Source organism: Passer domesticus, chromosome 6 (genome assembly GCF_036417665.1).
Source record: "Passer domesticus isolate bPasDom1 chromosome 6, bPasDom1.hap1, whole genome shotgun sequence".
NCBI lineage: Eukaryota > Metazoa > Chordata > Aves > Passeriformes > Passeridae > Passer > Passer domesticus.
In genome coordinates this window covers 49,447,055-49,459,857 of record NC_087479.1, presented here as the reverse complement: position 1 = coordinate 49,459,857, position 12,803 = coordinate 49,447,055, and the positions used below count along the sequence as shown (strand labels likewise).

Genomic DNA, 12,803 nt, shown 5'->3' with positions numbered 1-12,803 from the left:
GCTGAGAGTGGAACACAGCAGAATTCCATCTCTCCACCCAGGAGGAAGCAGACAGCTGTCAGCTATTTCACTTTCCTGTGCATGTAAAACCATAATTGTAAGCCCCAGATTTCAGCCTCCTCCTGCCCACCCCTAAATCTAGCTGCTGGATCTCTGGTGATCATCTGGTAGACACAGGCTGCCAAATGAGAAGCAGGGGAATTATTCTTATAAAGCAAACAGCTTTATTTATTTACTACATTCAAAGATGTGTTTCTGTCAGCTTAAGAGTTCAGGACATAGCAGCTGTAGAATTCTGTTCATTGGATGACATTCTATAATCCAGTCTTTGCTGGCTGCTGCTCTTGGTGAGAGCAATGTGTGGTGGATGTGTCCCCATTTCCCGTAATTTTCTCCTTCCTGCTTCTGGAGAACAAAAAGGCATAGGGACTGGAATTAAGCCTTTGATCAGGGTAGAAGGGCATAGCCAAATAGATAGAATAAGGCCTTCACAGCCAGCCTCAGGCTGACTGTGTTCTGAGGGAGTCAAAGATCAGCCTGGCAAAGAGCCAGCAGGATAAACCAGGGAAAATAACCAGATTTAGATAACAAAGTTATAGCTTCAGCAGTGAGCTGTGATGCTGATGTCTATTTATCAGTTTCCTCTTCTGAATCAAAGCCATTTGTAAACCTTGGTTTTCACACTTTCCAAGCAGGAATTCCTCATTATGGAAGTCTGTGGAAGTACCCAGCACTGCCCTGTACCCCTGTACCACCAACACTGGAGCTTCTGCTTTCTCAGTTCCTTAGAAACACTGGCTCTTCCTTGATGATTGCACTGAAGTACATGAACAGAAACGGGTGATCAGATCCATACCTGCTTGTGCAGCCAGCCTCTTACTATCACAGGAACATTGGGGTTCCTCCTGATGGCTTGTTCCCTCTTTCCAAAGCTGTGAACTTTGTTTCCAGTCTTCACGACCTGTGAAGTATAAGGAGCAGAGGTTTCTAAACCATACTGAGACTCATTTCACATTACAAATACTCTCACTGCAATAACTTATACTTCATTACACAGCAACAAAGTACTCATGGCATTTTCAAGGGCAAGTAAACAGGCAATGATATTTACAACAGAGCAAAGTCAATCTTCCACCTCCATCAGGATGGTGTGCCAGCTCCTGCTGAAGAGCAGCAGCACTTGTGTGTCAGGTCAGAAGGCGGAACTGTGGAAATTTTAGTGTGCCTGGGAAGAAATTTTGAGAGCTGCATGCAAGTCTCTGTGGAAAACAATGCACAAGTCTCTTACACGCACAGGACTTTGAGCAGATGAATCTTACTCTTGCTCTTCTGTTTGGCTTTTAGGGGTTTTGATGGGATTTTTTTTGGGCGGATTTTAATTTTTCTTTCCTGTTTAAATTCAAGCAACATTGAAAGCTTAATAAAATGCTTGGACTCTGGCCCTGCAAACAAAAGGAGAAGACAGTGACGCTGCAGGGAAGAGACCTACAGGGCAGCCAGTGGAAATCACAAGGACTAGGTAATGATCTGTGTCTCACTGAAACCTCAGTTTTGACCCACATGGACAAAACTATTTCAAAAACAAACAAGCAAGGCCTATCCATGTGTGAAAAAGCACAAATCACTTGATGAGTAATTTGCCTGTTCTTTTCCAGCCCCAGCCCAGTTTGCTCCTCCAATTGCTTCAGGACAGACTACCCTTACAGCTTCTGCCAACTTCTCCAAGAAAAGAGCTGTCCAAATTCTTTCCTACAGTGTCCCTCTTTTTAATCTCCGAGCTTGTCAGGGTAAAGATGCTCTGTGGGCTGCAGGCAAACAGCAGTTCTGGAAACAAGTATATTCATCACAAACAAGGGATAATATCTCAGGGTACTGCTCCTGCCAGCCAGACAACATCTGGACTAGAAGACAGCACATAATGTAAATAATTCTAGCAAAATATTATAACTTTAAATGGATTCTGTTGATTGATTGATGTTGACTGATTGCTAAATTTCTTGTTGTTGATTGACTGATGAAGACTTTACCAATCTGCAAGAAATTTCCTGTCTTAATGAAGGGTTAAGATAATAGCTAAAACCAGTATGAAAAAAATGCACTTCTTTTTTGGTGCTACAGCATATGAAACAGTGAGGTAGATTTAACAGGAGTGAGGAGCAGGATTTCCCCAGCAGTGCCACCTCCCCAGAGAGCTCAGTGAGAGCCTGCACCATACCCAGCAGCACCCAGGGCACCAGAGGTGGTCACCTGAGGAAAAAGCCTTCCCTTGTCCACCTGTCCAGGGCTGTTGGCACAAACCCAGCAGAGCAGGCTGTGGAACAGGTTTCTGAGGAGGTGCCCCTGCCATCCAGCTGGCAAAAGCCAGTTCACTGCAGAAGTCAGGTCAGGATGGTATCACCAAGATCTCCCAGGCTGCGTCTCTGCCAGACCTGTGCTAAGGCACTCAGGCTGCAGAGCACAGGCTTCAGGCAAACACAGCCAAATAAGGGCTTTTGGTAAGAAAAATGAGAAGTCAACAATACCGTTGAGTTTTAAAAATTGTTGCCAATGTTAAGGTGCAACAGCTACATTAAAAGTGTGATGACAAATAATGAGGTCCAAATTTGTTAAAGCTCTGAAAGTCAACCTATTTTTATTTTGTTTTTATTTATACTTTGCAGCTGAACATAAATCATTTTACAAAATGTACAGAATTTAGTTTCCCAATCTTTCTGTCATATAGATCTTTGGAAGGGTGAAAGGAACCAAGGAGCAGTTGAAGGGCAGATGATCTAGCCTTACAGAAGCATTTAAATTTGATTTTTATTTATTTTTTAATCAGATCTTCTAATCAAGCATTTTCTCTGATCTTAATAATTTTAAAATGCAGACCACAATGTAGAAAAATCATCCTTGGACTTGGTCTAAAGACCAAATAATTTCTATGGCATAGAAGAAGGAAAATTTTTCCAAGGGCTGTGTATTGTATGTCAATCCAATACCTACAATGGAAAAAAAATTATCATTTTATGGTACTTTATGTAATTAAAATTCTCATATAATCTTCAGTATTGATCATCTCATTCTGCTCTGGAATAAAACAAAGCATAACAGATACTGCAAAGCATAACAGATAATTAGTCATGCCTTGTTTCCACTGGCTAGACCAAGAAATTGGTTTAAAAGAAAAGGTATATTTTTAAACTATTTCTCTGCATTGCAGTGGTCTTTTCCTAACTTGAATTCTTCTGATATCATTGTCAGGAGTTTAAAAATGCAGGTCAGCACAGCTGTCTGTATCACTGAAGACACAAAAGTCACTTTTGACTTCAGTACACTCGTTATGCTGACTTGCTTGTGAATGACTGCTAAGTTTTTGCAACAAAACTCAAAAATGTCAAAAGCCAAAATTTTCAAATCCCTTTCCATCACTGCCTCATCTGTACAGTAGCTTGTAACTGAGGAGGAAAGTTGCTAACTTATTATGTAATTTTTTTCTTCCTTTGAAACGGGACTAACAAAAAAAAGTATAGAATGACTTTTTCTAGAACAGATTTTTAAAATAGTAAGCAGGAAGACTGTACTTTGGTCAAAATATGCAAATACATATGCATGATAAAACATGAAACTTTCAACCTAGAAGGCATTTTAAAAAAATCAACCCATAAAAAGCCACCTGTTCAAGTCATAAACTCTAAGTTAAAAAAATCTGTGTTTCAGTTAGAAATGAACTTATGAATCCTTTCAGTATCTCTAAGGAAATTATATAAAATCCTTATTTTTCAGATAGAAAAACCTGAAACTCTTCAAAAATCTCCAAATTTTGAGCATTCACATAAAGTGGCTGTGAACTAGACCCTGTGTTGCACTCCAGCTCAAGACAATCCCAGAGCTGGCACATCACATTCCTGTCACATCACATTCCTGTCACCCTGCTTGTTCCAGCTGCCAGACACATTCTTTACTTGCATTCCTCACCAGTTTACCTCAGAGAAATACCAGCAACTACCAGTGTCATCAACAATTCAATGACTTCTGTTATGCAGAACCCATCCAAAACATGCTCTCAAAATGTAGATAGCAAATACATTCCCTACTGTCCTTTCATTTTTGACTTGGCCGAAGTCCTGTGTGGCACAGTAACATTTACAAGCTTCCATTCACACCACCAGACATTTCAACAGACTAAATTCCAAATGTACCTTACTGTCAAACTGAATCAGACCCTTATTCTTCCATAACCTTAATTATTAATCAATATAAATGGCTTTTAATATGGTTAATAATGTAATTGAATTGGCTATGAACAAGAACTTTGGGACAGAGAATAATTACAGTTTATCAAAATGCCCTTTTGCTTTTCATTCCCTCAACCCCATACCCCTCAAATGTCAAAGAGTAGGATAGACTGCATTGGTCTAAAGTCTTTAGATTACTTACTTAGACAGTTCTTGCATCAAAATACTGGCCCCAAATGTGCACAGCTCTATAGAAAAAAAGTCTGAACTTGGCCAGGATTCCAACACTATGCATACACCATTCTGTGATGACATTTGCAATGCAAATTATAGAAGTATTTAATAAAAAAATAATAATAATTAGCCGTGGCTAAGTAGAGAACATGAAAATGTCTTTGGCTTCATGTCTGCATCTGAGAACTCACTCTTTCAAAGAACGATTATGGAATTCAGGGAAGAAAATATTCAGAAATAGATGGAAGTACCTTAAAATCTATTCTCAATCTGCCAAAAGTCAACCTCAAAGTGGAGGACACAGGTTATATACAGCCTTTTTTCTCACTGCTAGTTCACTTGAAATAATTTTTGTGTTAGACTGTGAAGGAATTCAACAGATCCGACTCTACGAAGTGAGAGAAGTGATTTCAAGCCTGTTAACACATGCAACGATGAAACACAGCATATGCAGCAAAGATGTTGGTTCGTTTTAATTAAGGACCCAAAGTAGAATGGATCTTATAAAAACAAACTTGATAGAGAAGCAAAGTACTGGCAAAGCCTCTCTGAGACCTTGATTCTAAGTCTAAAGCTGCCATGTGTTAAAAAATCCACACCTGGGAGCCTGACAAAAAGCATGCACAGCCACCCTCACAGTGGACTGCAAACAGAATAGAAAGAGAGACCAAAACCAGACCAACCAAAGCCTTGGTAGGTGATTCTGGATATTCTCTAAGCATTGCCCTCCTGTTCAGCTGTGTGATTCTGACATGCCCTGTGAATTAGCCCCCAGCATATGGGTGGCCTGGGAGTGGAATCCAGTGCCCATTTTTGGTCTCTGACTGGATCACTGCAAGCAGGTGACAGAGGCAAGCAGCAGGAGCAGGGGTCAGAGGATGCACAGTTTTTGGCAGAAGTGTGATCCTGGCCAAGTTAAATCCAGCTGTGTCACTGGAGAACTCCCCAGCTCAAAACACCCTATCAGGTCCCCAGTAGGTTTTTGCTGGTTTAAAGAGGGGAAAAATGAGCTTTCTGCCTCTAATGCAGGCTTCAAAAAAATCAGAGTAAGGAGGATAAATATGGTAAAAACAAATGCCAACATACTTTGGTAAATTCAGCTCTTCAAATATTAAAAAAAAAAGTGTTTCAACTAATTCAAGTAACCAACTAAGCTTACTGTTTGCAGTGGTAATTTCATCTAGCACTTTAAAGATAAATGTATTATTGAGATATGATACATTATAATATTTGTGTTGGTCCAATAACTTATACACATAGGGTTTTAAAAAATAATTTTAAAACAAATAATTTTTAGCTTCTCATGAAATTGTATCATCTCCTGTACTCAAGCACATCAAAACATTATTAAAAGATTTTAAGTATTCCAACTAAACAAAATATCTTTGCAATCATTTTAATGAAATCCTTTCTGAAACTCAGTTACATAAGGGGCTGCCCTCTTTTGCATTTAGAAGAAAACCAACTAAGTTTAAGAACTTCAGTCAAAGTGAAGCAAATTATCTCTGCTAATTCTTTCAATATTGCTCTATCCATTTCATCCACCCACTACCATTGTCACTGTTCTGTAATTTATTGTAAGGTCAAAGAAGTATTAAAATAGATGGTGACACTTCAAGTACAGCACTTTATTTTATTCTGTTCAATAATGGACACAGGTCCTTTGTCAATGACAAGGAATGGACTTTTCTATTATTAAACATTATGTGTGTGAACTTGGTGCCTGCACTGCTTGTGCAACGCAGTGAGGGTAGAAAGGGATTTAATTGTTACTAGGAGGAGGAGAGGCAGTAAGATTTCATGAAAAAGTAAGAACTGCAAATTCCTGTTACCATACATCACTTTTTGCCATATACACTGGACTACCAAAACACTTGCTGAAATACTAATATTCCATATATTTACTTCCATTTGTAAGACCCAAACTTCCTATGTCCCAACAATCACAGTGTAAGAAGTTACCATTCAATGCTGTTATGTGGGCATACAGTGCTGTCAAAAGGTTTGTGTCTGGGTAGAAGATATTGCCCCTTCTCTGAGGTCTTACTAGACTTCTAGCTAAATTCTAGTGAAACCAGCATGAGAACCCTACTGAAATCAGCATGAGAATAGTGGATTTAAAAATCAGTGAAGTTGTGATCAACAAGCTGAAAAAAATAGCTTTTTCCTTTACCTTAGAGCCAGGTTTTGCATCAACAGCAGATGTAGTTACTGCAGTGGACGTTTCACTGACCATGCTTGAAGGCCTTTGGTTTATTTGTTGGTTGGACATAGATGAATTCTGTCTAGAAAGCAAAAAACACCAGATAATCTAAAGCACATTGTTTCAAACATTCAGTTTGGCCTTTTTATATTTAAAATTCACAGTGTGCAAATGGACAACAAGTTTCTAAAACATTTCCCGTGCGTCTGCAAGTTCCTTTGCACCACTCCTGTTATTCTGATTTCAGGTCTTTCTCAAGCAGTGACATCTGATGATTGGTATTTGTCTATGCATCAGGAGGGAGAAACCTGCCAAATTGTCTGCAAATCCAAGAGAGAATCAAGATCTAACAAGGAGTGCAGGAAGAGAGAAGATAAGGCCTATGCAGTGAAACCAAGCTGTGCCCAATTTAGAGAATTGGCCACAAACCTGTGAAAGAGCCAGTACTGGGGAGAAAAGGGCAGGAATCAGCACTTGGCAATAACAGGCTTTTTATTTAAAATCAAATTGAGTCTAGACTGCTGTTAGATCTTTCACTAACTTAATTCTGTATCTTTGAATCTGCCCAGAATATGATTCATAGCACTATATGAATTATTAAAATACCTTTTAAGCAAAATGGTGCAATTCATGGCAGATAGTTGTTAGAAATGTGTAATTTCTGAGTCATCCTAAGATTCCAGAAATCCTGATAACTAGCTCAGATATCCATTTAAAGCATAAGTGAGGTCAATCCTACCAGAAGAACCTGTTCAACAAGTAAGAATTCAGCACAGCCACCCAGATGAAGAATTCAGAGGATAAATGGAAGGGCAAAATAAAATCTCTGTGAAGAGAAGCTTCAGCAGCCGAACTCAACACCAGCATTGAATGAAATTAAAACCACAGGTGGCATTTTGAAAAATCATTAACAACATAATTTAGCAAATAACAAGTAGCAATACAGTCACATAGAAAAGAACACACAACAAAACAAACAATTAACAACACCTGATTTTCCTTTTCCCAGTTACCAAAGCCTTTTATTAGAAAAAACAAAAATGGTATACAAGGTACACCAACCATGGCTGCTGCTACCACTGAAATCCCAGATCTGAACACAACAGAGTACAGAATAATTCTGAGCAGTTACCACAGTTATCATGAGAATAGAGAAGGGTCTGTGATTTTAGTAGCTCAACAAAAGGCTTAACAGAGGACAAAGTATTTTCTACCACTGCTCTGCCTCAGTTACAACCTGAACAATTACCTGTCCAAAAGCTTCTATAGGTGGTTTTTCCATATTTTTCCATTTGTGACCAGGGTTTCAATTAAGGTTGCAAATAAGTAACAGAACTTAGGTCCCATTTCATTTATACTTTCCATATCTGGCATAAATTACTCCTTTCTAAATTTTATATATAACCTCAGGTCCAAGATATAAGAACAACCTACAGCAAGCCCCTAAAATTCCTGGCCATCCTTTGAAGCTAGAGAACTTTATCATGTCAGTTTGAGTCAACCTCTTATGGGCCAGGTACCCTACTTCAGCATTTAATCACCTTTTAATCCAGTCTCTGCAAAATGCAGATTAAGAAACTCCCCAGGTATGACAATGACTAAGCTATTTCTGTTGAGGAAAATGAAAAATACAATTTAAGTTTTGACAAATTAGAATTAATTTCTCCAATAAAAAAATAATGAAGAAGGTATAACCCCAGAGAAATGGCTTTAACTTAAAATGTCTACTCTGATTTAACAGATTTTCTCTATTCTCAAAAATGCTGTTTCACAGCAGGTTAAACATATTGCACTTTCAAAAAACAAATAGAATTACAGAGCAAAATAAGGCGTATGTTTAACAAGACCGTCATAAGAAAATCATAATACAATACAGAATGATAAAAATGTAAGTTTTAAGCATTTATTATCTGATCATACTGTGATTGTTCTTCCACTGCCAAGAAACCAGGCTTTCCCTTTCTGGTAGTATCAAATTAATGATGAACTCCAAATTCACAAGAAAAATGCTCTTTAAAAAAAAGTGAGTTTGTTGCCATGGAAGAATTCAAAAGCAAGCAAAAGGCACATTAAGTCAATTCAAAGAGAAAATACATTATTATTCTCCAATAAAAAGTCTTAAGTAGCAAACCTGGTGATGCAAACTTGCTGTACCCAACATTTAAGAGAAAATATAAAACAATATTGCAAATTTATTTCAGTATTTGTATATAGTAGTTCAAGGATACAATAGGATTTTTGCATGAAATCAGAACATAAAATTCAGGTATGCAAGTCTTTTAACAGCTAATTAATATCCTCAGTGTTTTTAAAAGCAAATAAAAACAGGCAAAATATGCAGAATTACCTGAAACATCCAGGCCTGTTAAGGGAATTAACATCGTCCTAATAATATTTGAAGATTCAACTTCAAAAAGAAGTGACTACAGCATTGACTCTGCATTCAAAACATTAGTTCAAAATTACTATTACCAAAGATGTTTGATAATATTTGTTATCCAAGATACCCCATTCTGTCTTCATAGTGATGGTGTTTTAATATTTTCAGGGTAGTTTTCTTACTGCCTCCCAGAAGTGTGTGAATACACACACAGATTTGCAGTGTCCATTTGGAGCTCCAGTACTGTGTAAATATTTTTAAGTACTTGAAAATAATACTCTATATAATATCTCCTGTCAAGAAACTCCTTGCTGTACTTAAACATTGCTAGTATGTTTTTCTCCAGATACCATATTTACCAGCTGAAAAAAATTACACAGCCAACATCTGGGTTATTAAAAACTCTGACACTGAAGAACAACAATAAAAAAAAAAAAGAACACACCAGTAGCCCACATTGAAAATGCAATACTCACGAGAGACCATAAAGATCAGGCAACTTGGAAGATCCACATCCACACCAGCAACTTAAAAAGTTTATTTGTTGAAATCGGACATGATGCAATAACACTGTGTCAATGTAGTTTTATTACTAATAAATTTCCTAATCAGCTAGATAAAAAAAAAAAATATATACATATAACTCCCCTACTGTTTCTATATATGTAAACAAGGTAGATCTTTATTTTAGGGTTGTTTGGGTCTCCTCTTTCCTCTCTACCTGATATTTTTGCTGCTATAGTAACCAAATGCAATAGATAAAATAAGATGGCTCTCTCCCCAGAGGTGATACACAGGTTTTATCAGGCACACAAAAACAGGCAAGAAAGAGGATAGCACTCATTGGATTAAGCACACTATATTTTTTCCCCCCATATGTCTACATTTATGTTCTTGTTTCTCTTTTAAAGTACTATCTCCTCATTTACAAACACACTGCTATGACAAATATTATACAGCTCCTCACACACAACTAGCAGTGTTTAACATTAGTTACATGGCTGCGGGTGCCCGATTCTTCCATTCTGTCCACAATTACTTAAAGAACTGTTATTTAAAAAAAGATACGAGTGAAGAATTCTAAACATGATATACAGCTATCCTCAGTAATTCTATCATAGATTGTTTCTAGAGAAATGCACATGGAACAATGTAGTTAATTAACAACCAAACACCTGTCTAGCAGACTTATCATTAATTCTCACTTTTCCATCAGTAGTTAGAAAGGTCCCTTCGTGGATTAAGGTTTCATTAAAAACATGAAAGCAAAACACAGAGATAAAGGGGCAGTTGTGAAATGGAGGGGCTTCCCATCCAGAAAAATGCTCAGATTATTTCAATGTGATCCTGAAAACTGTGAGGTGAACAAGTCAAAAGAAAATAAAAATTATTCCAGACAAAAACTGAAATGCTGCCAGAAACAGATAGAAAAATAAACTTCAAATACAAACAACCATGATGCCAAACTGAATTCAATGCCAACAACAGAAAATTAATTCAAAGGAGGAAGAAATAAAAAACACCTCTGCAGCTTTTATCACTCAAAACAACATTGTAAAGGAAAGGTTATTTTTAAATATCAGCTCAATGAGTAACAGCAGCCAAAGAACGTTAAGAATTATTAATAAAGGAATAGAGAAGGAAAAATACAATTAAATTATTATAACAAACAATGAGCTCATAGGCTGAATCTTGCAGTCACCTATGATCAACCATTCCATGAAAAAAAAAGAAACCTAAAAGTGTAATGGAGAAAAGCTGGCTCTCAAGCAGAGCTAGTGAATGATACAGAACCCACATCCCACACACCAAGTGACCAAAGCTGCTATGCTTTGAAAGAGTACAAGCCAGGGATTTCATAGTGGTCCCAGCTAAGAATGTTTTAGAAATAAGGAATTACTAATACACTACTTAAAAGAAAAAAGAAATCTAAATTAGTACGCCTTTAGGAAGAAGGAATAGTGTAAGGATCAAAAGATAACATAATTCAAAAGTCACAGGTTCCGACTACAATGAAGTTGAGAAAATCAGATTTCAGGTTGAAAAGCAAAATTGATGTGATATTGTTTAAACACCTTGGGGAAACACTAGTGAAATACAGTCCCAGCCTTCTACTGGAAGTGTCCAGTTCTCATTTGATCAAGTGAACCAAGGGCATTTGGTTCACAACTGAGTCATAATCAAGCTAGGATTACATCACTCCTTGGTGTCATTTTCCAAAACTTGTTTCCAAATCTTCTTGGCCAGAACACTGCCTCCAGGATGAAGAATGGCCAGAGCAGTCCCCACATTCATCATTTCTACACAACTGTAAATTACTTTTCTGATGTAAAATGTGTCCTTTTTCCTAATAGATATGTGTGTTGCAGCCTGAACAACTTTGTGATCACTTCTCCCCACTAGCTCCCAGTTGACATCTGTTGACAACCCCTTGCCCCTAACCTTAAATTAAAATCAACCAGTCAGTAATAAATCATGGCACAACAGCACTAAAGAACAAATCAGCTTTTATGAGACCCTTAAGAGTGCTACTGCTTCAGATAGGGTTCTCCAGCCACAGGAAAAAGCAGTCTTGGTCAAAGAATGCCAAGATGGAAAGTTTCCACAGACCATGCCAATCCAGAGACTGCCTCTGTGACCTGAGTCCTTCTGGTGGAAATCCTTTCATCACAGGACAGGGATCTACAACACTGATTCCAAACTGACACACCACCACCACCACTGATTCCAAGAAATCCCTGATGCCTGAGGGACAAGGACTGAAAACAAGGCACAGCTCCATTACAGTTCCTAGGCCTTAGGACAGGGAGGTGCCAACAGCTCCTCTGATTTCACCAGACACATCCATAGGTGCCAACATCACCACCTGGCAGGAACTCAGGTGAAGAGTTCAGGTCTTCACAGGACCATGCTGAAGAGCCACTGTATAAACCCCCACTGCTGCACAGAAGTGGTACAAAACTAAGGAAACCAGAGCGTCCCACACATTTGAAAAAGACATTTTTAAAGCAATTTTAACTGAGAGATTAAAACCATCTGATTTTAAAGACACTGTACGTTCTTCAGGCCAATAATAAAGCTTAGAGAAACATTCTTGCAGAGACTGTTTCCTGAAGAAACTAGAAACATTTACTATTCTCTCTATCCCTCCAGTCATTCCCTCCTCTTTTAGAATTAAAACCACCTCGCTCCACTAATTCTACTACAGTGTGAGATTTGTCCTGCTTTGATACCATCTCAGTGTGAGGAACTAAAGTCTATACATTCATCAGACTCTCCTCCAAATAAGCACTTCCATTTCTCTTCCAAAGAAGTTCCTAACATACATTAAAGATCACCAAATCCATGTGCCACCAACAAATACTTCTTTCGATTCAGTTTTTAATAATTTATCAGCTGCTATGACTACAAAACAAAAAACAGCCTAGGCAAGTGTGACTAATACAGGCAGGCACTCCAAGAGGTTATCCAGACACCTATTTTCCAGTACCTATGTTTAAATTCATATTAAATTTGACTGAACCCTGACGACAGAAATTAAAAACCAATTAACGGATGGAAGCTGGAACACATGCTCAGTGACTCTGTCCATACTTTCTGCGACACTTGCTGTTTTGCAACATATCTGTTTCTCCTCACTAGGACAGTGAGGTGGAGCAGCTTGTTTCATACCTGTAAATGAGCAGCAAAGCAGCTGCATGCCATGGGACAACTGGGGTGACCTCCAGCTCAGCACCCATCCTACAGCCTTCATACCCAATCACAGCCC

General features: G+C 38.1%; 1 protein-coding gene across 4 annotated transcripts in view; it reads right to left on the bottom strand.

The window, feature by feature from the left end:
* The window catches only part of PLEKHA7 (pleckstrin homology domain containing A7), a 145,566-nt gene that overhangs the window by 47,396 nt on the left and 85,367 nt on the right, over nt 1-12,803 (bottom strand). For all 4 annotated transcript variants that reach the window (XM_064425372.1, XM_064425374.1, XM_064425375.1 and 1 more), the window contains 2 exons: nt 6,625-6,736; nt 857-961 (listed from right to left, as the gene is read on the bottom strand). In XM_064425372.1, coding sequence (XP_064281442.1) covers nt 857-961; nt 6,625-6,736 — 217 coding nt within the window. The remainder of the gene's footprint in view (nt 1-856; nt 962-6,624; nt 6,737-12,803) is intronic.